Source organism: Podarcis muralis, chromosome 13 (genome assembly GCF_964188315.1).
Source record: "Podarcis muralis chromosome 13, rPodMur119.hap1.1, whole genome shotgun sequence".
In the NCBI taxonomy this organism is placed as follows: Eukaryota; Metazoa; Chordata; class Lepidosauria; order Squamata; family Lacertidae; genus Podarcis; species Podarcis muralis.
In genome coordinates, this window is record NC_135667.1 from 8512866 (window position 1) to 8536829 (window position 23964).

Sequence of the window (23964 nt, forward strand, 5' to 3'; positions counted from 1 at the left end):
CTCAATTCTGCAGTGGAAGACACTATCTGCTCCAAGAGGATGCATCTGTGGAAATGTGCCTTCAGATAGACTCATCGCCTGGCATTGCGACACCAAGTGATTGAAAGGTGGAGCCCTTCAGATGCTGATAAACTACAACTCCTTTTATCTCAAGCAGGTCTGGCTAGTGGCTAGGGGTGATGGGAGTTATAGGTCAGCAAAATTTGGAGGGCCAAATGTTCCCCACCACCTGCTTTATATAACAAATAAAAGATATTTAGTTGAAAACACTTGCATTTATTTTAACATTATTGTTTAATTTATTGTTGAGTGTTCTATGTCACAACCTCCAGTTTATTGTTAATAAAGTGACAGTTTATGTCTCATGAGATTCATTTCCAGTTGTGCTGGCAATATGCGTAACCTTTTTTTAAAAAAAATGTTATTGATAACATTGATAAAGGTTATCCTGTTTTCCTGTCTGCCACAATCTCAGTGTGCATTAAAGGAGCTTGTACTAGATGACTCTTGAGGTCTCTCCCAACTCTAGAATTCTATGATGCCCAAGAATGGAAGGCAGCTTCTCCATTCCCTGCTTTTAAAGGGGTCCAAATCAAACAAATGGAGACCGGGTGTTTCCTCCTCAAAACATATTATCCATAGCAAGTCATATTGGTTTGTTGGTTGACAGGAAAAGTGGTCAAACTTGTGGTTTCCTCTATAGGTCCCCTCCAGCCACCTTCCCACAGCTGAACTGCCAAACACATTTTAATTTCCACTGTGGGGAATTAGGTAGGATACACATTTTAAATGATGGATGCAGATTTAGTTTACAGATTAAAGAGATTTACTATTCATTCATTCATATATATTTATACCCCACTCTTCCTCCAAGAGCAGCAAATAAGCCAGAACAACATCTTGAAAACACTTCTGGGCAATTGTAAACTGATTCTATTAATTTATAGATGCCACACATAGAGAAATCGCTTTGTGGCATCTTGAGGGTTTCAAGTGAGGAACAAACTGCACATTACACATCAATACAAAATCCTTGAAACCTTTTTTATTGTTATAAATAGCTCGGTGAGAGATGGGTGGACATTTGGATTGGGAACACGCTGCACAGAAAATGAGTAAACTCTTTTGTCAACCCATGATGATGATGCCAGTATATTGGGTCAATTTCCCATTCAGATATATTATTATTATTATTTATTTTATTTCTATACCACCCTATACCTAAAGGTATCAGGGTGGTTCACATTAAAAATCACTTACATAAAATCAAAACAGAAAGCAGTTTTACTTCCCCACCCCCCGTGAAAAGAGCCAGCATTTTAAAAAGGGTATAGAATGTCAGGTCAGGCAAAGGCCTGGTTGAAGAGGAATGTTTTTGCCTGATGCCTAAAGATGTAGAGTAAAGGTGCAAGGTGAATTTCCCTGGGGAGAGCATTCCACAGATGGGGAACCACCGCAGAAAAGGCTCCTTCTTGTGTTGCCACCCTCCTGACCTATTGAGGAGGAGGCACATGAAGAAGGGCCTCAGAGGATGATCTCAGGGCCCGGGCAGGTTCATATGGGGAGAGGCAGTCCTTAAGGTATTGTGGTCCTGAGCTGTTTAAGGCTTTATAGGTCACTTTGAATGGGGCCCAGAAACTAATCGGTAGCCAGTGCAGTTGGAGCAGGATCAGTGTAATATGGTCGAACTGTCTAGTTCCGGTGATCAACCTGGCCGCTGAGTTCTGCACTAGTTGTAGTTTCCATCTTCAGATGGAAATGTGTGGAAATGTGTCTTCAAATAGACTCATTGCCTGGCATTGCGACACCAAGTGATTGAAAGGTATGGCCCTCCAGATGCTGAGAAACTACAACTCCCTTTATCCCAAGCAGGTATGGCTAGTGGATAGGGGTGATGGGAGTTATAGGTTAGCAAAATTTGGAAGGCCAAATGTTCTCCAACACCTGCTTTATATAACAAATAAATGATATTTAGATGAAAACACTTGCATTTATTTTGACATCATTGTTTAATTTATTGTTCAGTGTTCTATGTCACACCCTCCAGTTTATTGTTAATAAAGTTTTGACAGTTTTTGATAACATTGATAAAGGTTATCCTTTTTTCCTGTCAGCCACAATCTCAGTTTGCATTAAATGAGATTGTACTAGATGACTTGTTCTAGATGACTTTTGAGGTCTCTCCCAACTCTAGAATTCTATGATGCCCTTAAGGTATTGTGGTACTGAGTTGTTTAAGGCTTCATAGGTCTATTGAATTGGGACCAGAACATATCAGTAGACAGTGCAGTTGGACCAGGAACGGTGTAATATGGTTGAACTGTCCAGTTCCGGTGATCAACCTGGCTGCTGAGTTCTGCACCAGTTGTAGTTTCTGAACCATCTTCAGAGGCAACCCTACGTATTGCAGTAATCTAACTTTGAGATTACCAGGGCATAGACAACAGTAGTTAGGTGATCCCTGTCCAGATAGGGGTGTAGCTGGGCTACCAGCCAAAGCTGATGGAAGGCACTCTGGGCCATAGAGGCCACCTGGGCCTCAAGTGACAGCAAGGGATCCAGGAATATCCCCAAGCTGCAAACCTGCTCCTTCAGAAGAAGTGCATCCCCATCAAGAGCAGGCAATCTCCCACCCATGTGGTCTGAGTAATAACACTTTAGGAATCAGCCCCTGCCTACATGGTCAGTCATTGGAAATGATGGAAGCTGTATTCCAGCAGCACCTAGAACCCCACAGGCTCTCCATTATTGGCAAAAAGAAATCGTAGCTTTATATTTCTTTGATAAAACTGCAGTTGACCAGCCTCCTTTCAATTCAGGATCATCTACTACTTCTCGGAGTCATCAAAGCCGAAAGTTTCAGTCTTGCTTTTCTTTTGGTGTTTGCTCACCATGGAAAATTGTATTTGTAACTTTTTCTGCCCCTAAGGAGCAGATGATGGAAGGGGGGGGGGGCAGTTCAGCATGTTTGTTAGCAAAACTGCTACTTACAGCCAAAGCAATGAAAACGTAATTATCTCACCCAGCAATTATCCAAATCACTATAATTTGCTCACTTCTCTGAACCTTCCCAGTCTTTCCAGGACGCAAGAAATCAGTCAATAAGCAAATCTCAAAGTGGTTATAAAGAAACCACGTGCTATTGGGAGCAGGAAATAGGGATAATGCTCATGTGTCACAGACACACACACATACACACACACACACACACACACACACACACATATAATGTAATATTGCTCAGATTTAGCATCACAGTGTTGGCAATCTTGGCAAATAAGGTACACAGCTGTAACCCTTTGATTCTCAAAAGCTGGTTGTAAACCATTCTTCTAAAGCTGTATTGACAGTGATAGGAATTAACCAATGTAGCCTGTTCAAGTCATGCATCTGCTCTGAATGGAAACAGGAGGTGTGTGTTTAGAGAAAAGTCTGACCTCAAGGATGCTGTGGCTGCTGATGTTATCTCTTCTCCCTCCTGCTGTGTGCAAAGTAGATACACTTAGGTGTCCCATGAATTATCCATTCCCTGCTCCACATCAGTGGTACCAACCGGGTGACCTCATCATTGGTGGGATTGCTTCTCAGGTCTATTATGTCTTCTTTGAAGTTTCCTTCAAGGAGCACCCTTCACAGAATATGTTTGATGTTCCATAGTAAGAGCTTTCCACCTCTTTGCTTCATTCCAAATCTCATTTGCTTTTGTGTCATGTGTTTTAGATTGCAAATCTGAAGATAGAGATTGTCTTAGTTATTTTTTCAGGTGCTGTGGGAGAGAGCTGAAGAGAGGCACTAAAAATGCTTGAAGCAATACATCTACCATTCCTCAAGGAGTCATTTATAATAAATGACAGAAAATCTTTTGAACAAGCCCCTGGGATTGGTGATCCTGATTTCTTTAGAAAGGAATGTCCTTCATTTTGCCTAAATAAAAAAATTCTCCCCTTTAGAGAAATAAAGAAAAAGACTTTTAAATATGTAACAATCGACAACTTTCAGAAGTATAGTAGACTGTATCCCAAGATTCCCACTGGGGAACCAAGAGAACTGAGAAAATCAAGAAAGAAATTGATAGCATGTGTTTCAAAGTGTTAGGCATAATCTTTATATAAACTGCACTGAGTTTAATCACTTAGAAACATCAATGACATTTAAAATAGTTTCATGTCAATCTAAATCAATTTGAGCTAAAAATGGCATTGTTGCATGTTGATTTCACATTCCAAAGTTGTACATTAATTATCCTTGCTTACAGTGTAGTAACAAAATTCTACCAGCACATTCTTGCCTTGGCATTTGCTGTGAAAGAGATAAATGAGAACTCCAAGTTTTGTCCTAATATCAGTCTCGGCTTCCACATCTATGATAGCTACTATGATGCCAGAATGACCTATCGTACCACTCTTGACCTGCTCTTCAAATCACATCGATTTGTTCCCAACTACAAATGTGACACCCAGAAAAATCTCATAGCCATCATTGGGGGACTTAGCGCTGACACCTCCTTCCATATGGCAGACACAATTGGCCTCTACAAGATTCCACAGGTAGGATCTATGAAAGGGTATCTCAAAATAAACTCTTGCCTTACCATTTTGGGAGTCATTTTGAACTTTAGAAAAAGGAAGGATTTTTGACTGACATTTAAATCTGATTTTTTTTAACTGGCGCTACGGTTGTTGTTGTTGTTATAACAGATTGCAGTGCTTTAAGTTGACCTGAGCTTTCTGCAACTTCACCCCATCTGGTTTAAAGTGGGTCAAGTACATCTCTGTGCATTCCCCTTCAAGCGCCATTTCCCTAGCATTTCATTTCTAGCCAATCCATTCCCATCTCCATTTCAGCCATAAGGTGGACACTTGCTTGCTCCATGAACAAATCTGGGCCTGGAAATTACAGCTCCCAATCTCCTCTCCTGCCACACTCACTGAAACAAAAGGGAAATCACTGCTGTCTAACATCCTTCTGTCACATGCACTTACTACCTCAATTCTTTCAAAGTTGTTGCTCCTTCAACTTCATCCCAAGCTTCCTGGCCTTTTTTCCCCCTTCCTGGCCCTTTGTCTCTTCCTTGTCTACTCTTGTTATCTGTCTGCCTCCATTCATTTACTTTTTCAATTTCCCCCTTTCCTTTCAGTTATAAAACCTTTTGGGAGTGAGTAGGGGCCATTGTTTTGTTTTGTTTTGTTCTTGTTCTTGTTTATAATTGCTATTTGGTGTTTTCCCCCCACATTTCTATGCTGAAAACACCCCGAGATCTTCAGATGAAGGACAATACGCTAACTAACTACCTAACTACCTACCTAACTAACTAACTAACTACCTAACTAACTAACTTCTTGGATTTAAATCATAAATTTCTTTAAATGTATTTTTTTGAATAAACAGGCATCTGCTGCTAACCAATCTCTTTAACGTACTAACATTTTCTTTTAGCTCACATATGGATCATTTCCCCCAGACAAAAATTATGGAAGCCAAGTACCTTCATTTTACCGCATGGTGCCCAATGAAGCCCATCAGTATATGGGGATTATCAGTTTGCTTAAGCATTTCAGATGGACCTGGGTCGGGCTCTTCACTGTCGATGATAATAGTGGAGAACATTTCTTGCAGACTCTGGAGCCATCACTTTCTCATAATGGAATCTGTTTAGCCTTCACACAAAGAATCCCACAAATACCCCGTTTTGATGACTTGGAGGAAATTGGTGATATAGTCTTAAATATTTATGTTCATTTAACAGATGACAAAGCCAATGCATTTATGATGTATGGAGAATCTATGACAATTATATGGCTCAGAAGTATTCTATTTCTAAGCGATCCTGAAAATAGGGAAATATCATCATTTAAAAAGGTGTGGATTATAACAACTCAGATTGATTTCATATCAACAGGATTTCAAAGGAGTTGGGGCCTTCAGATCTTCCATGGTGCTATTTCCTTCACAATACATTCACAAAATCTCCCACAGTTCCAAGAATTTCTTCAGGGAATAAAACTTTACTGGACACAGGGAGATGGGTTTTTCAAGGACTTCTGGGAGCAAGCATTTGATTGTACATTTCCAAATCCCGGTGTGCCAGTAGAGGTCAATGACATGTGTACTGGGGAGGAAAGGTTGCAGAGTCTTCCAGGGTCTGTATTTGAAATGAGCATGACCGGCCACAGCTACAGTATCTACCAGGCTGTTGACATTGTGGCTCGTGTTTTGCAAGGCATATACTTGACTAGCTTAAAGAAAAGAGCAACAGGAAACAGTGGAATATTAAAATTTCAAGATTTGAAGCATTGGAAGGTAATGTGTTGCAATTGAAGAGTAGCAAAATATTGGACAATTTCAATGAACAGATTAGTAAAAAGTAAAAGGTTGATCACAATTGCCAGAAACAAGTAGATGCTGAAATGTTATTGCGTGTCTCATTCACTGAAAAATATTTAATATCAAAAAAACTTATTCATGCTTGGTCTTTGTTAGAAGATGCTACATAAGTATAGGTAAATAATATCCCTAAAGAATGGTGGCAGAAAATCATTGCATTTTATCAAAAACTCTTTTGTGTTATTTTCTTTTCATGTATTTTATCTCTTTCCATAGCTGCACCATTTTTTGCATGACATTTCATTTAACAACTCAGCTGGAGAAACAGTATCATTTACTGATAAGAGAGAAATGCGAGGTGGATTTGACATAATGAACATGGTCACATTTCCAAATAAGTCCTTCATTCAATTGAAAATAGGATCGGTGAATCCCTACGCTCTTGATGGAGGAGAATTCATCATTCATGAGGACATGATTATGTGGCCCAAAGGTTTTAAACAGGTCTGGCATCCGGGGTCATTCAGATGTCTTCAGATGGGTCATTCAGGTGTCTCAACATAACCATCACTGATTTCTTTCATAAACACATGAAAGTAATTTTGGAACCAGCTGGATGCAATTATGAACTTCCCAAACAAAACTGATCTTTTATTTTAATAATGTTTACTATGCCACATTTATACATGGCAGTGCTTACATTAGATAGATAAAGAAACTGAGGAGAAAATAGGTGATATCCCTTTTAAATGGTAAGTGGGCATACCACTTTTGAAGGGCACATTTTAAAATCTAGGTAGTGTTGTAACTTTCCATTAGTTTGACTTCATCCCAAAGGTGCACTCTTCCATTGTCTCCTGAGACAGATCAGTGCTGACAAGACCCTAACCATTTCTGTATTCCTAAAGTGTTATTACCGCTCCCCCAGTCTGGCTTGGAAAAGTGAATTGGGCTATGTTTTCGATGTGTACCAGCATTAGAGACGCACTGTCATATAATGTAGATTGTCTATCATTTGCCTCCCCTCCCCGTCCTTCTTCTTCACCATATGCAATTTGAGGTAAAGTCATCACCATTGTTTAGGCCAAGTAGGTTTCTTCTCTCCTATGATTGTCTTGATGGTTTGGGTGGGGGGTGGATTTTCCAACTTCATTGGAAACCTTACAAGCAATACTGGGTAGGTACAGTTAGTGGAGGCAGTCTGGTAAGTGCTTCTCAGATGAATCCTAGTTGCAGAGACTTTTCCAAAGGCTCTGTGACCTGTGAGGATGACTTTTACATTAATTTGTGCCATTAGCTTGCTGGTGTTGGCCTCAAAGGTTGTGTGAATCATTAATTGTGGTTGTTTAGTCGTTTAGTCGTGTCCGACTCTTCGTGACCCCCATGGACCAGAGCACGCCAGGCACTCCTGTCTTCCACTGCCTCCCGCAGTTTGGTTATGTTGGTAGTTTCGAAAACACTGTCCAACCATCTTGTCCTCTGTCCTCTTTTCCTTGTGCCCTCAATCTTTCCCAATATCAGGGTCTTTTCCAGGGAGTCTTCTCTTCTCATAAGGGGACCAAAGTATTGGAGCCTCAGCTTCAGGATCTGTCCTTCCAGTGAGCACTCAGGGCTGATTTCCTTCAGAATGGATAGGTTTGTTCTTCTTGCAGTCCATGAGACTCTCAAGAGTCTCCTCCAGCACCATAATTCAAAAGCTTCAGTTCTTTGCCGATCAGCCTTCTTTATGGTCCAGCTCTCACTTCCATACATCACTACTGGGAAAACCATAGCTTTAACTATACAGACCTTTGTCGGCAAGGTGATGTCTCTGCTTTTTAAGATGCTGCCTAGGTTTGTCATTGCTTTTCTCCCAAGAAGCAGAGTTCTTTTAATTTCGTGAATCATGAATACCTCACCCTATCATGACAGGCTTAGGAGCTTATCAAAGTTTTAAATATTTCCCACACATGGTCTTTTCTCTATGCAATTTTCTCTGTGCCAAAACTTTTTCTGGGTCTTATGGACATACAGTTAGATAATGATTATGGAACTTTGCTACAATATAGCATTATGGCTGCAAGACTTTTATACGGACAAAGATGGAAGATCTTTTATTCTAACAATGGAATAGCTGTTAAAACTAATGGACCTAGCTGAGATGGCAAAATTGACATGTTTATTCAGAGAAAAGTCATTCTTAACATTTGTTAAAGACTGGAAACCTCTCATAGATATTTTGCATGAAAAAGAAAAAGAAATAATTACACTTTGATTTGAGGACTGAAGATAATGTTTGTATATAGAAAGTGGCTTTCTGTGTGTTATATTGGAGTGGATAAAGTGAATATTGTTTATTTATAGCAGACAGAGGAAGAACCAGAAGTCAGTTACATTCTGAATTTTATTTCTCTCTCTCATTTAACCTCTCTTCTATTTCTTTTTCTTTGTTTCTCTCTTTCTCTTTCTTTATCCCTTTTTTTCTTCCATATCTCTTTATGTTTTTATTGTATTCAGATCAAAGTCTTAGTTTGGACAAAAAAAAGAGGGAAAATATTTGATTTTAAATTTTGTATATTTATCTATAAACCCACATAAAGTGTATTTAAAAACTCCAAAAAAATAAGATAATTTCCTGTTGACAGGTGGTGCCTATTTCTGTGTGCAATGACTACTGCCACCCTGGTAATCGGAAGAAAAGGAAGGAAGGGCAGAAATTTTGCTGCTACAATTGTGTTCCATGTCCAGAAGGGAAGATTTCAAACCAGAATGGTAAATGACATTTTTCATCGTACAGGACGAGTAATGATTAATGAGTCCTACTGATTTAAAAGAACTTAAATACTATGTTGTGCATGTAGCCACACTATTCTCCTTGTTGTTGTTGTTTAGTCGTTTAGTCGTGTCCGACTCTTCGTGACCCCATGGACCAGAGCACGCCAGGCACTCCTGTCTTCCACTGCCTCCCGCAGTTTGGTCAAACTCATGTTAGTAGCTTTGAGAACACTGTCCAACCATCTCATCCTCTGTCCCCTTTTCCTTGTGCCCTCCATCTTTCCCAACATCAGGGTCTTTTCCAGGGAGTCTTCTCTTCTCATGAGGTGGCCAAAGTATTGGAGCCTCAGCTTCAGGATCTGTCCTTCCAGTGAGCACTCAGGGCTGATTTCCTTCAGAATGGATAGGTTTGATCTTCTTGCAGTCCATGGGAGTCTCAAGAGTGTCCTCCAGCACCATAATTCAAAAGAATCAATTCTTTGGCAATCAGCCTTGTTTATGGTCCAGCTCCATACATACATCACTAATGGGAAAACCATAGCTTTAACTATACGGACCTTTGTTGGCAAGGTGATGTCTCTACTTTTTAAGATGCTGTCTAGGTTTGTCATTGCTTTTCTCCCAAGAAGCAGGTGTCTTTTAATTTCGTGACTGCTGTCACCATCTGCAGTGATCATGGCGCCCAAGAAAGTAAAATCTCTCACTGCCTCCATTTCTTCCCCTTCTATTTGCCAGGAGGTGATGGGCTCAGTGGCCATGATCTTCATTTTTTTGATGTTGAGCCTCTGACCATATTTTGCGCTCTCCTCTTTCATCCTCATTAAAAGGTTCTTTAATTCCTCCTCCCTTTCTGCCATCAAGGTTGTGTCATTTGCATATCTGAGGTTTTTGATATTTCTTCCGGTTTGGTTGATTTCTGAATTCCAGCTTGGGATTCATCCAGCCCAGCCTTTCGCATGATGAATTCTGCATATATGTTAAATAAGCAGGGAGACAATATACAGCCTTGACATACTCCTTTCCCAATTTTGAACCAATCAGTTGTTCCATATCCAGTTCTAACTGTAGCTTCTTGTCCCACATAGAGATTTCTCAGGAGACAGATGAGGTGATCAGGCACTCCCATTTCTTTAAGAACTTGCCATAGTTTGCTGTGGTCGACACAGTCAAAGGCTTTTGCATAGTCAATGAAGCAGAAGTAGATGTCTTTCTGGAATGATCTAGCTTTCTCCATAATCCAGCACATGTTTGCAATTTGGTCTCTGGTTCCTCTGCCCCTTCGAAATCCAGCTTGCACTTCTGGGAGTTCTCGGTCCACATACTGCTTAAGTCTGCCTTGTAGAATTTTAAGCATAACCTTGCTAGCATGTGAAATGAGTGCAATTGTGCAGTAGTTGGAGCATTCTTTGGCACTGCCCTTCTTTGGGATTGGGATGTAGACTGATCTTCTCCAATCCTCTGGCCTCTGCTGAGTTTTCCAAATTTGCTGGCATGTTGAGTGTAGCACCTTAACAGCATCATCTTTTAAAATTTTAAATAGTTCAGCTGGAATATCATCACTTCCACTGGCCTTGTTATTAGCAGGTCTTTCTAATGCCCATTTGACTTCACTCTCCAGGATGTCTGGCTCAAGGTCAGCAACTACACTACCCAGGGTGTAGTATCCATGAACATTTTTTCTGCTGCCTTCCAGCAACTTTTTATAAAAACATTCAAAAATGAAGGCAGCCCTGTTTAGGGAAGCTTTTAATGTTTGATGTATCACAGTATTTTAATATTCTTTTGGAAGCCACCCAGAGTGGCTGGGGAAACCCAGCCAGATGGGCGGGGTATAAATAATAAATTATTATTATTATTATTATTATTATTATTATTATTATTATTATTATTATTATTTTAATTAAAATGTTTTAAACAAGGCTATAATATGTTGAGCGCAAAAGGGAATTCAGAAAATATTACGCGACCACCAATTAGCATAATATCGGAAGATTGCGGTAAACAGGTGCAGGGACTGGACTGAAGGGAACCAGATTGAGGAGGAGGAAAATGGTGGAGGTTGCCCTCCCTTCTCCTGAAGCTTCCAGAGGAGAGGAAGGCAGTACAGTGGTACCTCGGGTTACAGACACTTCAGGTTACAGGCTCTTCAGGTTACAGACTTCGCTAACCCAGAAATAGTCCCTCGGGTTAAGAACTTTGCTTCAGGATGAGAACAGAAATTGCACGGCGGCCATGCGGCGGCAGCAGGAGGCCCAATTAGCGAAAGTGGTACCTCAGGTTAAGAACAGTTTCAGGTTAAGAATGGACCTCCAGAACGAATTAAATTCTTAAGCCAAGGTACCACTGTATTGAATAACACTGGTTTAGGAAAGTCGCAGCTCAGAGACAGATGAACAGAAGACTTGGGAGCTGTTGGGAGAAGAGCCAGGTGAGACAGCGCAGCAGGCTGACGAGTCATCACTGGAGAGCATTTCTGACCCTCTTCTCCAAGAACTCAGCGTTCATTGAGTGTTCATTGAGCAAAGGACTCAGAGACAGTTAGCTCCTGGCAGCCACCATCAGGGGAGGTGCTGTTGCTAGGAAGGGAGGCACGTAGAGCTCATTTGGAGCAACACCATTGATGGGGAGGCAGACTGATTCCGTTGTCTAGCACTGTGATGATTTAATAAACTCATTAGTAAGAACTCTTTCTTGTTTTTCTCTGCTCCTTGCATCCACCGGAGGAGGGAGAGAATTACCCGGATTCTGACAAGAGGAATGATAACTTAGATTTAAGAGGCAAAGGACACTCATGAATTGCAATTGGAGTTTGGCCTTATGCTATTTTTTCAGATTTGGACAACTGCTTCAGATGCCCAGAAGATCAGTATGCAAACAAGAACAAAAATGGATGCATTCCCAAGTTAATAACCTTTCTTTCCTATAAGGAACCTTTAGGGATTGGCTTAACTTCAGTTGCTGTTCTTTGTTCCCTAATTACAATTTTGGTGCTGGGAACTTTTATTAAACACAAAGACACTCCCATTGTCAAAGCCAACAACAGGGATCTCACCTATGCTCTCCTCATTGCCCTCCTACTCTGCTTCCTCTCATCCCTTCTATTCATTGGACACCCTGGCCAAATGACCTGCCTTCTTCGACAACCCACTTTTGGCATCATCTTCTCCGCGGCTGTTTCTTGTGTTTTGGCCAAAACCACCACTGTAGTTGCAGCTTTCATGGCCACCAAGCCTGGGTCCACTATGAGGAAGTGGGTGGGGAAAAGACTGAGCCACTGCATTGTCCTTTCTGGCTCACTCATTCAAGTGAGTATTTGTACTGGGTGGTTGATGACCTCTCCCCCATTCCCTGATCTAGACATGAACTCAGTAACAGAGGAAACCATTGTGCAATGTAATGAAGGCTCAGTGACCATGTTTTATTCTGTCCTGGGCTACATGGGCCTCCTGGCCATTGCCAGCTTCATTGTGGCATTTGCAGCTCGCAAATTACCAGACAGTTTCAATGAAGCCAAGTTCATTACCTTCAGCATGTTGCTGTTCTGCAGTGTTTGGCTTTCTTTTGTTCCAACCTATCTGAGCACCAAAGGAAAATCCATGGTGGTGGTGGAGATCTTCTCCATCTTGTCCTCCAGTGCTGGATTGTTGGGCTGCATCTTTGCCCCCAAATGCTACATCATTGTTCTGAAGCCTGAGCTGAACAACAGGGAGCAACTTATAAGGAGAAAGATGTAAATATTTCTCCTAAGTATTGCATCATAGTTCTTCATTCTATTAAGGAGCTTAGTATCAAGTTGTTACTATAAGTACCTCTGGTCTCTCACTCTTTTGTGGGAAAAGTACAAGCATGCACTGAAAAGTTCAAATTTGTGAAATTAAAGTGGATTAAATGTTATGTCAACCTAGCACATTGGTAGGGGACCTCTGGCTGGTGGGCCAACTTTCATCTAGGAATGATTCCAATTGCCAGACCATTCCTGACAATCCACACTCATCTAACCCTCATCTGACTATACAATTGACAGTAAGTGTGGCAAAGGTACCGATTATCCAGAGCTTAAAGTGAGTTCCTGATTGTGCATTTGCCATAAGAAGCAGCAACTGCTAGAAAGATGGATGCAAAGGCTCAATTCTGCAGTGGAAGACACTATCTGCTCCAAGACGAAGCATCTGTGGAAATGTGCCTTCAAATAGACTCATCGACACCAAGTGATTGAAAGGTGGAGCCCTTCAGATGCTGATAAACTACAACTCCTTTTATCTCAAGCAGGTCTGGCTAGTGGCTAGGGGTGATGGGAGTTATAGGTCAGCAAAATTTGGAGGGCCAAATGTTCCCCACAACCTGCATTATATAACACATAAATGATATTTAGATTACAACACCTGCATTTAGAATATTTATTTTAACATTATTGTTTAATTTATTGTTCAGTGTTCTATGTCACACCCTCAAGTTTATTGTTAATAAAGTTTTGACAGTTTATGTCTCATGAAATTCATTTCCAGGTGTGCTGGCAATATGCGTAACTGTTTTTTAAAAAATGTTATTGATAACATTGATAAAGGTTATCCTATCTTCCTGTCTGCCACAATCTCTTTTTGCATTAAAGGAGTTTGTACTAGATGACTCTTGATGTCTCTCCCAACTCTAGAATTCTATGATGCCCAAGAATGGAAGGCAGCTTCTCCATTTCCTGCTTTTAAAGAGATCCAAATCAAACAAATGGAGACCGGGTGTTTCCACCTCAAAATGTATTTTCCATAGCAAGACATATTGGTTTGTCAGTTGACCAGCAAAGTGGTCAAACTTGTGGTTTCCTCTATAGGTCCCCTCCGGCCACCTTCCCACAGCTGAACTGCCAAACACATTTTAATTACCACTGTGGGGAATTAGGTAGGATATACATTTTAAATGATGAATGCAGATTTAGTTTACATATTAAAGAGATTTACTATTCATTCATATATATTTATACCCCTCCCTTCCTCCCAGAGCAGCAAATAAGCAAGGACAACATCTTGAAAACACTTCTGGGCAATTGTAAACTGATTCTATTAATTTATAGATGCTGTACATAGAGAAATCGCTTTGTGGCATCTTGAGGGTTTTAACTGAGGATCAAACTGCACATCACATATCAATACAAAAGCCTTGAAACCTTTTTTATTGTTTTAAATAGCTCTGTTAGAGATAGGTGAACATTAGGATTGGAAACATTCTGCACAGAAAGGTAGTAAACTCTCTTGTCAGCCCATGATGATGCTGCTGATGTCATTCTATTGGGAGTTTCCCATTCAGATATATGGTGAATTTAGCCACTTTGTCATTGTTTGCAAGTGGCTTCCACAACACTTATTATTTATTTATATCATCCACCCTTTGAAATGCCTTCTGGCTAAATATTAGGCAGGTACCATCTCTTGTACCTTTGGTTGTTGGCATCAATTTGACTTGAGAAACAATGGAGAGGTGCATCTTTGCGGCTACAGTTGAACTGCTAGAAGTTTACAGCATTTGCTGTGGCTGTAGAGACCAATACAAGAGAGACAAGTTCTGTTGCAGCTGGTGTAGATGAAGGCAACCAATTGCACTGCTGCAGATGCACTATGGCACATCTTCTCTCTGTGTTCCTCCTAGTGGTCATTCCTCCTCTGGTCACTGCTATAGATGCATGTCCTGACCGTTTGTCTCCAGGCACTGTGGTCATCTGCAAGGGATTCCCACGTGGTGGACTTGATGTTGCCAATCTTCATGTCAGAATAGACCTGGTACCTGAAGCTTAGTTCCCCATGGAACACAGCCTTGGGGATCCTGCCATCTTCTATTATGTGGACATGACCAAGCCAGCGTATACATCACGGAGACAGGAGTGTGGACATGCTGGCAATGTTTACTTGGGAAAGCACATGTTTGTTTGAGACTATCTGGCCATATGATGCCTTTTCAGGAGATAGTGATGATCTGACTCTTTCAACAAGCCTTTTAAGTAGAGATCTTTCCAGTATGCATCTGTCCAGGAATTGGTTTTTAGATTCTTTTAGATGTTTTACCTGTTAAAACATTTATGTTTAGCCACCCTGGGCTCTTGGGGTAGGATATAAATTTAATAATAAGTATTAGAAAAAGAATATGACACCCTAGAATAGTTTTTTTATTTCAATATGTAATAATAATAATAATAATAATAATAATAATAATAATAATAATAATAATAATAATAGTTATTCTTTGATAAAATTGCAGTTGACCAGCCTCATTTCAGGATCATCTACTACTTCTCTGAGTCATCAAAGCCGAAAGTTTCAGTCTTACTTTTCTTTTGGTGTTTGCTCACCATGGAAAATTGTATTTGTCACCTTTTATGCCCCTAAGGAGAAGATGATGAAAGTCGTAGCAGTTCAGCATGTTTGTTAGCAAAACTGCTACTTACAGCCAAAGCAATGAAAAAGTAATTATCTCACCCAGCAATTATCCAAATCACTATACTTTGTTCTCTTCTCTGAACCTTCCCAGGCTAAAGAAATCAGTCAATAAGCAAACCTCAAAGTGGTTATAAAGAAACCCCGTGCTATTGGGAGCAGGACACAGGGATAAGAAGCAGTCAAGGTTCTGTCGGTTTCAATGCTCACGTGTCACACACACACACACACACACACACACACACACACACACAGATATATAATATTGATCAGATTTAGCATCACAGTGTTGGCAATCTTGGCTAATAAGTTATGCAGTTTTAACCCTTTGATTCTCAAATGCTGGTTGTAAACCATTCTTCTAAAGCTGTATTGACAGAGCTAGGAATCATCCGATGTAGCCTGTTCAAGTCATGCAGCTGCTCTGAATGTAAAGAGGACCGGGTGTGTTTAGAGAAAAGTCTGACCACAAGGATGCTGTGGCTGCTGATGTTATCTCTTCTCCCTCCTGCTGTGTGCAAAGTAGATACTCTTACGTGTCCCATGAATTATCCATTCCCTGCTCCACATCAGTGGTACCAACCGGGTGACCTCATCATTGGTGGCATTGCTTCTCAAGTCTATTATGTCTTCTATGAAGTTTTCTTCAAGGAGCACCCTTCACAGAATATGTTTGATGTTCCATAGTAAGAGCCTTTTCTGTCTTTGCATCATTCCAAATCTCCTTTGCTTTTGTGTCATGTTTCTTAGATTGCAAACCTGAAGATAGGGAGCATTTTATATATTTTTTCAGGTGCTGTGGGAGACATGTAGCTGAAGAGAGGCATTTAAAAAATGCTTGAATCAATACATCTACCATTCCTCAATGATTCATTCTTAATTATTAAGAGAAAATCTCTTGAACAAGCCCTGTGATTGCTGGTCTTCCTGATTTACTTTATAAAGGAACGTCCTTCATTTTGCCTAAATAAACAATTTTCCCCCTTTTGAAAAATAAAGAAAAGGACGTTAAAATATGTAACATTGGATAACTTTCAGGAGTATAGTAGACTGTATCCCAAGATTCCCACTGGGGAACCAAGAGCACTGAGAAGGTCAAGAAAGAGATTAATAGCAGGTGATTCAAAGTTTTAGGCATCCCCTGAGAGAGCATAATTTTTATATGAAGTGCACTGAGTTTATTATCTTAGCAATATTAATGAAAATTAAAATAATTTTATGTTTATCTAAATCAATTTGAGCTAAAATGGCATTGTGGCATGTTGATTTCAAATTCCAAAGTTGTACATTAATCAACTTTGCTTGCAGTGTCCTAACAAAATTCTACCAGCACATTCTTGCCTTGGCATTTGGCGTAAAAGAGGTAAATGAGAACCCCAAGTTTTGTCCTAATATCACCCTCGGCTTCCACATCTATGATAGCTACTATGATGCCAGAATGACCTATCGTACCACTCTTGACCTGCTCTTCAAATCACATAGATTTGTTCCCAACTACAAATGTGACACCCAGAAAAATCTGATAGCCATCATTGGGGGACTTAGCGCTGACACCTCCTTCCATATGGCTGACACAATCGGCCTCTACAAGATTCCACAGGTAGGATCTATGAAAGGGTATCTCAAAATAAACTCTTGCCTTACCTTTCTGGTTGTCATTATGAACTTTTGAAAGCGGAAGAGTTTATGACTGATATTTAAATCTGAAGTTGTTGTTGTTGTCTTGGTTATATGATGTGTTTTTATTTGACATTTTAATGCTGAGAACACCCTGAGTTATTTAGATGAAGGGCAATATAGAAATTAAACAAATAGATATATACATAAAGGTAAAGGTAAAAGGACCCCTGACCATTAGGTCCATTTGTGGCCGATTCTGGGGTTGTGGCGCTCATCTCGCTTTATGGCCGAGGTAGGCGGCGTACAGCATCCGGGTCATGAGACAAGCATGACTAAGCCGCTTCTGGCAAAGCAGAGCAGCGCACGGAAATGCTGTTTATCTTCCCGCCGGAGCGGTACCCATTTATCTACTTGAACTTTTGATGTGCTTTCGAACTGCTAGGTTGGCAGGAGCAGGGACTGAGCAACGGGAGCTCACCCCGTCACAGGGATTTGAACCACCAACCTTCTGATTAGCAAGTCCTAGGCTCTGTGGTTTAACCCACAGCGCCACCCACTTCCCAAAATACATACATACTTGGATTTAATTCATAAGTTGCTTAAACAAGTGTTTCTTGAATAAACAGGCATCTGCTGCTAACCAATCTCTTTAATGTATGTACATTTTCTTTTAGCTTACATATGGATCATTTCCCCCAGACAAAAATTATGGAAGCCAAGTACCTTCATTTTACCGCATGGTGCCCAATGAAGCCCATCAGCATATGGGTATTATCAGTTTGATTAAGCATTTCGGATGGACGTGGGTCGGGCTCTTCAGTGTCGATGATAATAGTGGAGAACATTTCTTGCAGACCCTGGAGCCATTACTTTCCCATAATGGAATCTGTTTAGCCTTCACACAAAGAATCCCACAAGTAGCCCGTTTTGATAACTGGGTTGAACTTCATGATATAGGCTTAAATATTTATGTTCATTTAAAAGATGACAAAGCCAATGCTTTTATGATGTATGGAGAATCTATGATGATTATATGGCTCAGAACTATTCTATTTCTAAGCGATCCTGAAAATAGGGAAATCTCATCATTTAAAAAGGTGTGGATTATAACAACTCAGATTGATTTCATATTAACAGGATCCCAAAGGAGTTGGGGCCTTCAGATCTTCCAAGGCGCTATTTCCTTCACAATTCATTCACAAAATCTCCCACAGTTTCAAGAATTTCTTCAGGGAATAAAACTTCACTGGACACAGGGAGATGGGTTTTTCAAGGACTTCTGGGAGCAAGCATTTGATTGTACATTTCCAAATCCCAGTGTGCCAACAGAGGTCAGTGACATGTGCACTGGGGAGGAGAGCTTGCAGAGTCTTCCAGGGTCTCTATTTGAAATGAGCATGACTGGCCACAGCTACAGTATCTACAAGGCTGTTTACGTTGTGGCTCATGTTTTGCAAGGCATATATTTGACTAATTTCAAGAAAAGAGCAATAGGAAACATTGGAGTATTAAAATTTCAAGATCTACAGCCTTGGCAGGTAATGCATTGCAATTGAAGAGTATCAAAATATCGTACAATTTCAATGAACAGATTAGTAAAAAGTAAAAGGTTGATCAAAATTGTCATTCACAAGAAGCTGCTGAAATGCCATTATGGGTCTCATTCATCGAAGAATATTTAATATCAAGCAGCTGATTAATGCTGCGTCTTTGTTAGAAGAACTTATATAAGTATAGGTAAATAATATTCCTTAAGAATGTTGGTAGAAAATCATGGCATTTTATCAAAAGCTCCATTGCATTATTTTCCTTTCATGTATTTTGTCTCTTTCCTTAGCTGCACCATTTTTTGCATGACATTTCATTTAACAACTCAGCTGGAGAAACAGTATTATTTACTGATAACAGAGAAATGCGAGGTGGATTTGACATTATGAACATGATCGCCTTCCCAAATAAGTCCTTCATTCAACTGAAAATAGGATCGGTGAATCCCTATGCACTTGATGGAAAAGAATTCATCATTAACGAGGACATGATTATGTGGCACGAAGGTTTTAACCAGGTCTGGTCTGAGGAGTATTCCTCCTCTTCCTCCTCCTCCTTCGTTTTCATAATATATTTTTTTTCAATTGCAATTGATTAATAGCCTCATTATAACATTTTTTATTGGTTTTTTACACATATAAAAACAATACAAAACAAAACACATACATCAAAAACACACAACAAAAATTTAACTTCCCCATACCTTCCTTTCACCACATCCTTGTTTTAACATTTTTTCAGCAACCCTTCAGTCGATTTTAACTCAAATCTCTTTTCGATTTACATAAGGTTTACCCTTTACAGCTGTAATTCTCGGTTTCTTACCCCTAACATCTTAACAGTCCTCAATTTTACAATAGTTCTTAAGATATATTTTAAATTTTCTCCAGTCCTCCTCCACTGTCTCTTTCCTCTGGTCACGGATTCTGCCGGTCATCTCTGCCAGTCCCATGTATTCCGTCACCTTCGTCTGCCATTCTTCCAGAGAGGGTAGTTCTTGCATCTTCCAATACTTTGCTAGTAAGATTCTTGCTGCTGTGGTTGCATACATAAAAAAATTCTTATCCTTCTTTGGTACCAATTGGCCGACCATGCCCAAGAGAAAAGCCTCCGGTTTCTTAGCAAATGTCCATTTAAGGACTTTCTTAATTTCATTATAGATCATTTCCCAGTAGGCCTTAATCTTTGGGCAGGTCCACCAAAGATGATAGAATGTACCTTCAGTCTCGTTACATTTCCAACATTTATTATTGGGCAAATGATAGATCTTTGCCAGCTTGACTGGGGTCATGTACCACCTATAGATCATTTTCATTATATTCTCTTTCAAGGCACTACATGCCGTAAATTTAATACCGGTGGTCCATAACTGTTCCCAGTCAGCAGCCGCAATATCATGACCTATATCCTGTGCCCATTTAATCATGACTGATCTCACCGTTTCGTCCTGTGTATTCCATTTCAGCAGCAAATTATACATTTTAGATAAGTTCTTAGTATTGGGTTCTAGCAATTCTGTTTTTAACTTTGACCTCTCCTCCTGAAAGCCAAGTTTCCTGTCCTGCTTAAATGTCTCATTTATCTGACGATAATGTAACCAGTCTCGAACTTTATGCTTTAGCTTCTCAAAACTTTGAAGCTTCAATGTTTCACCTTCTTGTTCTAAAATTTCAGAATATTTAGGCCAATTTGAGTCCATGTTAAGTTTTTTCACTTCCTTAGCTTCCATTGGTGATAGCCACCTGGGGGTTTTACTTTCCAATAGATCTTTATATCTATTCCAAACATTGTACAATGCTTTCCTGACTATATGGTTTTTAAAGCTTTTATGCACCTTTACCTTGTCATACCACAAATATGCATGCCAACCAAATTTGTTATCATATCCCTCCAGGTCCAAAATGTCTGTATCCTCCAGAAGTAGCCATTGCTTCAGCCAGCAAAACGCTGCTGATTCATAATAAAGTCTTAAGTCTGGCAGGGCGAAGCCCCCTCTGTCTTTCGCATCGGTTAAAGTCTTAAATTTTATTCTGGGCTTTTTGCCCTGCCAGACAAATTTAGATATATCCTACTGCCACTTCTTGAAGCAGTCCATTTTGTCCAGGATTTGCAACGTCTGAAACAAAAACAACATTCTCGGCAGTACATTCATCTTAATAACAGCAATTCGGCCTAACAAGGAAAGTTTCAGCCTAGACCATATATCTAGATCTTTCTTCACTTCTAACCAACATTTCTCATAGTTATCTTTAAATAAGTTCACATTCTTAGATGTTAAGTTTACCCCCAGGTACTTAACCTTTTTTGCTATTTCCAATCCTGTTTCACTTTGAAACCTAACCTTTTCTTCATTTGTTAGATTTTTTTCCAACACCTTTGTTTTCTGTTTGTTTAGTTTAAATCCTGCCACCCGACCAAATATCTCAATCAATTCTAAGACTCTTTTGGTGCTAGCTTCTGGCTGTTGCAAGGTTAACACTAAATCGTCTGCAAATGCCCTTAATTTATATTGTTTGGCTCCGACCTGTATTCCCTCTACCAGCTGGTCCTTTCTGATCATATTTAACAAAACCTCCAGGACGGATATAAAAAGTAGAGGGGATATAGGACATCCCTGTCGTGTACCCTTCTCTATTGGTATTTCATCCATTACCACGTTGTTAACAATTAATTTTGCTCTTTGCTCAGAATATATTGCACCTATACCATTTTCAAACCCTTGGCCTACCCCCATCCCATGGAGATTCTTCTTCATAAACTTCCAAGAAATATTGTCAAAGGCTTTCTCCGCATCCACAAAGATCAAAACTGCTTTTCTATTAATGTCCACTTCCAACAACTCCAAAATGTCTATAATGTTCCTCACATTATCTGACATATATCTCCCTGGGAGAAAGCCTGTTTGATTTTTATGAATCTCCTCTACCAGTACTCTCTTGAATCTTTTTGCCAAAACGTCTGCAACGATTTTGTAATCCACATTCAAGAGTGATATAGGGCGGTAGTTCCTAACTTGATGTTTCTCAGTTTCTGTCTTCGGTATAAGTGAGATAAATGCTTCTTTCCACGATTCGGGAGCCTTTTCCCCCTCTAATATTTCATTACATACTTCCTTCAATGGTTGTATTAACCATTCCTTAAGTGCTTTGTAGTATTTCGCAGTCAAACCGTCTGGTCCTGGTGATTTCCCCACTTTCATGTTCTGAATGACACCCTCTATTTCTTGTTCTGTAATTTTTTCATTTAAAATTCTTTTGCTTTGTTCTGAGATCTTTGGTAATCCATGTTTTTTAACAAATTCCTCTATTTCTTGTTCGTTTATAGGCCCTTGCGCATACAGTCTTTTAAAGAAACTTTGAAAGCAGTTGCTTATCTCATTTGGCTTGTTAATGACTTTCCCATCCATTTCCAAAAATGACACAGTGTTTAACTTTTGTCTCTTCTTCAGTTGCCATGACAGTAGTTTCCCACATTTGTCTGCCGATTCAAATGTCTTTTGCCTCATTTGCTTTATCTTCCATTCTATTTCTTGATTTGTCAACTCCATATATTGCGTCTGATAATATTTTATTTCTCTTAAAATCTCATGAGACTTTGGTTTAGATCTCAATTTCTTCTCACCTTCTTTTATTTGTTTCAATGTCTTTTCCTTCCTTTCATTTTGTTTTTTCCTCTTTATAGAATTCTGCTGAATTAGGAAACCACGCATCACGGCCTTGCTTGCGTCCCATACTATTCTTTTTTCCACCTCTGTTCTCAAATTTATCTCAAAATAGTCCTTCAGTTTCCTTTGGGCCTTTTGGTAAATTTCCTCATCTCTAAATAGGGTGTCATTCATCCTCCATCTGAAGGTTCCAGCCGTTGTTAATTTCATTTCCATCTTTACTGCATTATGGTCGGAGCAGGTTTTTGGGCAGATTTCAGTTCTTTTCACTCTTGGTGCCAGATTGCTAGAAATCCAGATTTGATCAATTCGGGTCCAGGTCATTTTTGCTTCGGAGAAAAAGGTTCCCTCTCTTTCCAAAGGGTTCCTTGTCCTCCAAATATCAATCAAGTCCATGGTATCAGTCAGTTCGAAAAAAGTCTTTGGTAGTCTCCCGTCTTTAGATATTACTTGTCTTTGTGCTTTGTCCATGTTTGTGGAGACAACTCCATTCATGTCTCCCATCAAAATGATTTTAAAGTCCATATAGTCCATTAAAGTCTCATGCAACTTCTTGAAGAACTCGGCCTTCCCCTCGTTGGGTGCATAGACTCCCACAATTAACGTCTTTTCTCCTTGGATTTGAATTTCTACTGCCAGATATCTTCCTTCATCATCCTTAAAAGTCATTTTTGGTTCCCATTTCTCCTTGACGTAGATCACCACTCCTCTTTTCTTGACTTTATCTGAAGAAACAAATTCCAGTCCTAATCTTTTATTTATCAAGAATTTTCTATGTGTCCTGACAATATGCGTTTCTTGCAAACAGATTATATCCAAGTGTTCTTTCTTTAATATATGATAAACTTGATCTCTTTTTCGGGGATGGTTTAGGCCATTACAATTCCAACTCAAGAGTTGCAGAGACATTTTTGCTACTGGGTAGTTTTCCCGCCGACTGCTCCAAGTTCTTGTTCCTCGTCTGTCGGTGCTGGGTTCAGTCCAAAGGATAAGTTTGCAATATCCACTATTTCCCTCTCTCTCACAGTTCCTTTCTGGAAATCCTCAAAGTTTCTTTCCAAAAAATATTCTTTATCTTGGATTGTTTTTATTTTGATTTTCTTCCCTTTGAAGTTAAAGGACAGCCCTTGTGGGAATTCCCACCTGAATTGGATGTTATTTTGTTTCAATAAGTCAACTAAGTCCTTAAATTGTGTTCTCACCTCCAAAAAGTATCTGGGGATATCTTTAAAAATCTGTATTTGGGCGTTTTTAATAACCAGTGCCTTCTGGAAATGGAGGTTCAGTAATTTGTCTCTTTCTTCCTTAGTTCTCAAGGTAATTAAACAGTCCCTTGGTTTCTTACCTTGCTTCCTGCCAATCCGAAAGGCTGTGGTTATTGCAAATTCGTCTTCCTCCTCTAATTCATCACTCCAAAATTCTTGAAACTTATCTGTGAGAAATTCCCCAAGCTTGTCCTCTTCCTCCTCCGGTACCAGTCTCAATTTCAGATTCTTACTTTTCCTTTCCAGTTCCATGAGAGCCAAGGCTGCATCATGTTCATCCACCTTTTTTGCAATAGGAACAAATTTCCCTTTAGTTTCTTCGGCAGTACTCTTTGCACTCTCGGCTATTTGCCTTGTTTCTGTAGATTCC

At 39.8% G+C, this 23964-nt stretch overlaps 1 protein-coding gene across 1 annotated transcript; it reads left to right on the forward strand.

Moving 5' to 3' along the window:
- Positions 1 to 4193: 4193 nt before the first annotated feature.
- On the forward strand, positions 4194 to 22013 carry LOC144324908 (vomeronasal type-2 receptor 26-like). The gene is made up of 9 exons (XM_077917834.1): positions 4194 to 4547; positions 5437 to 6300; positions 6601 to 6828; positions 8949 to 9075; positions 11911 to 12808; positions 16806 to 17097; positions 17792 to 18655; positions 18955 to 19182; positions 21990 to 22013. The coding sequence occupies exons 1-9, from the start codon at positions 4194 to 4196 to the stop codon at positions 22011 to 22013; spliced, it is 3879 nt and encodes a 1292-aa protein (XP_077773960.1).
- The last annotated feature ends 1951 nt before the right edge of the window (positions 22014 to 23964 follow it).

Excerpts from the sequence above, each read along its gene's own strand:
- LOC144324908 (XM_077917834.1), top strand. The coding sequence starts at position 4,194 with ATGGCATTGTTGCATGTTGATTTCACATTCCAAAGTTGTACATTAATT. Across the intron at positions 6,301-6,600 it reads AAGATTTGAAGCATTGGAAG|CTGCACCATTTTTTGCATGA; the intron begins GTAATGTGTTGC and ends CTCTTTCCATAG. Across the intron at positions 18,656-18,954 it reads AAGATCTACAGCCTTGGCAG|CTGCACCATTTTTTGCATGA; the intron begins GTAATGCATTGC and ends CTCTTTCCTTAG.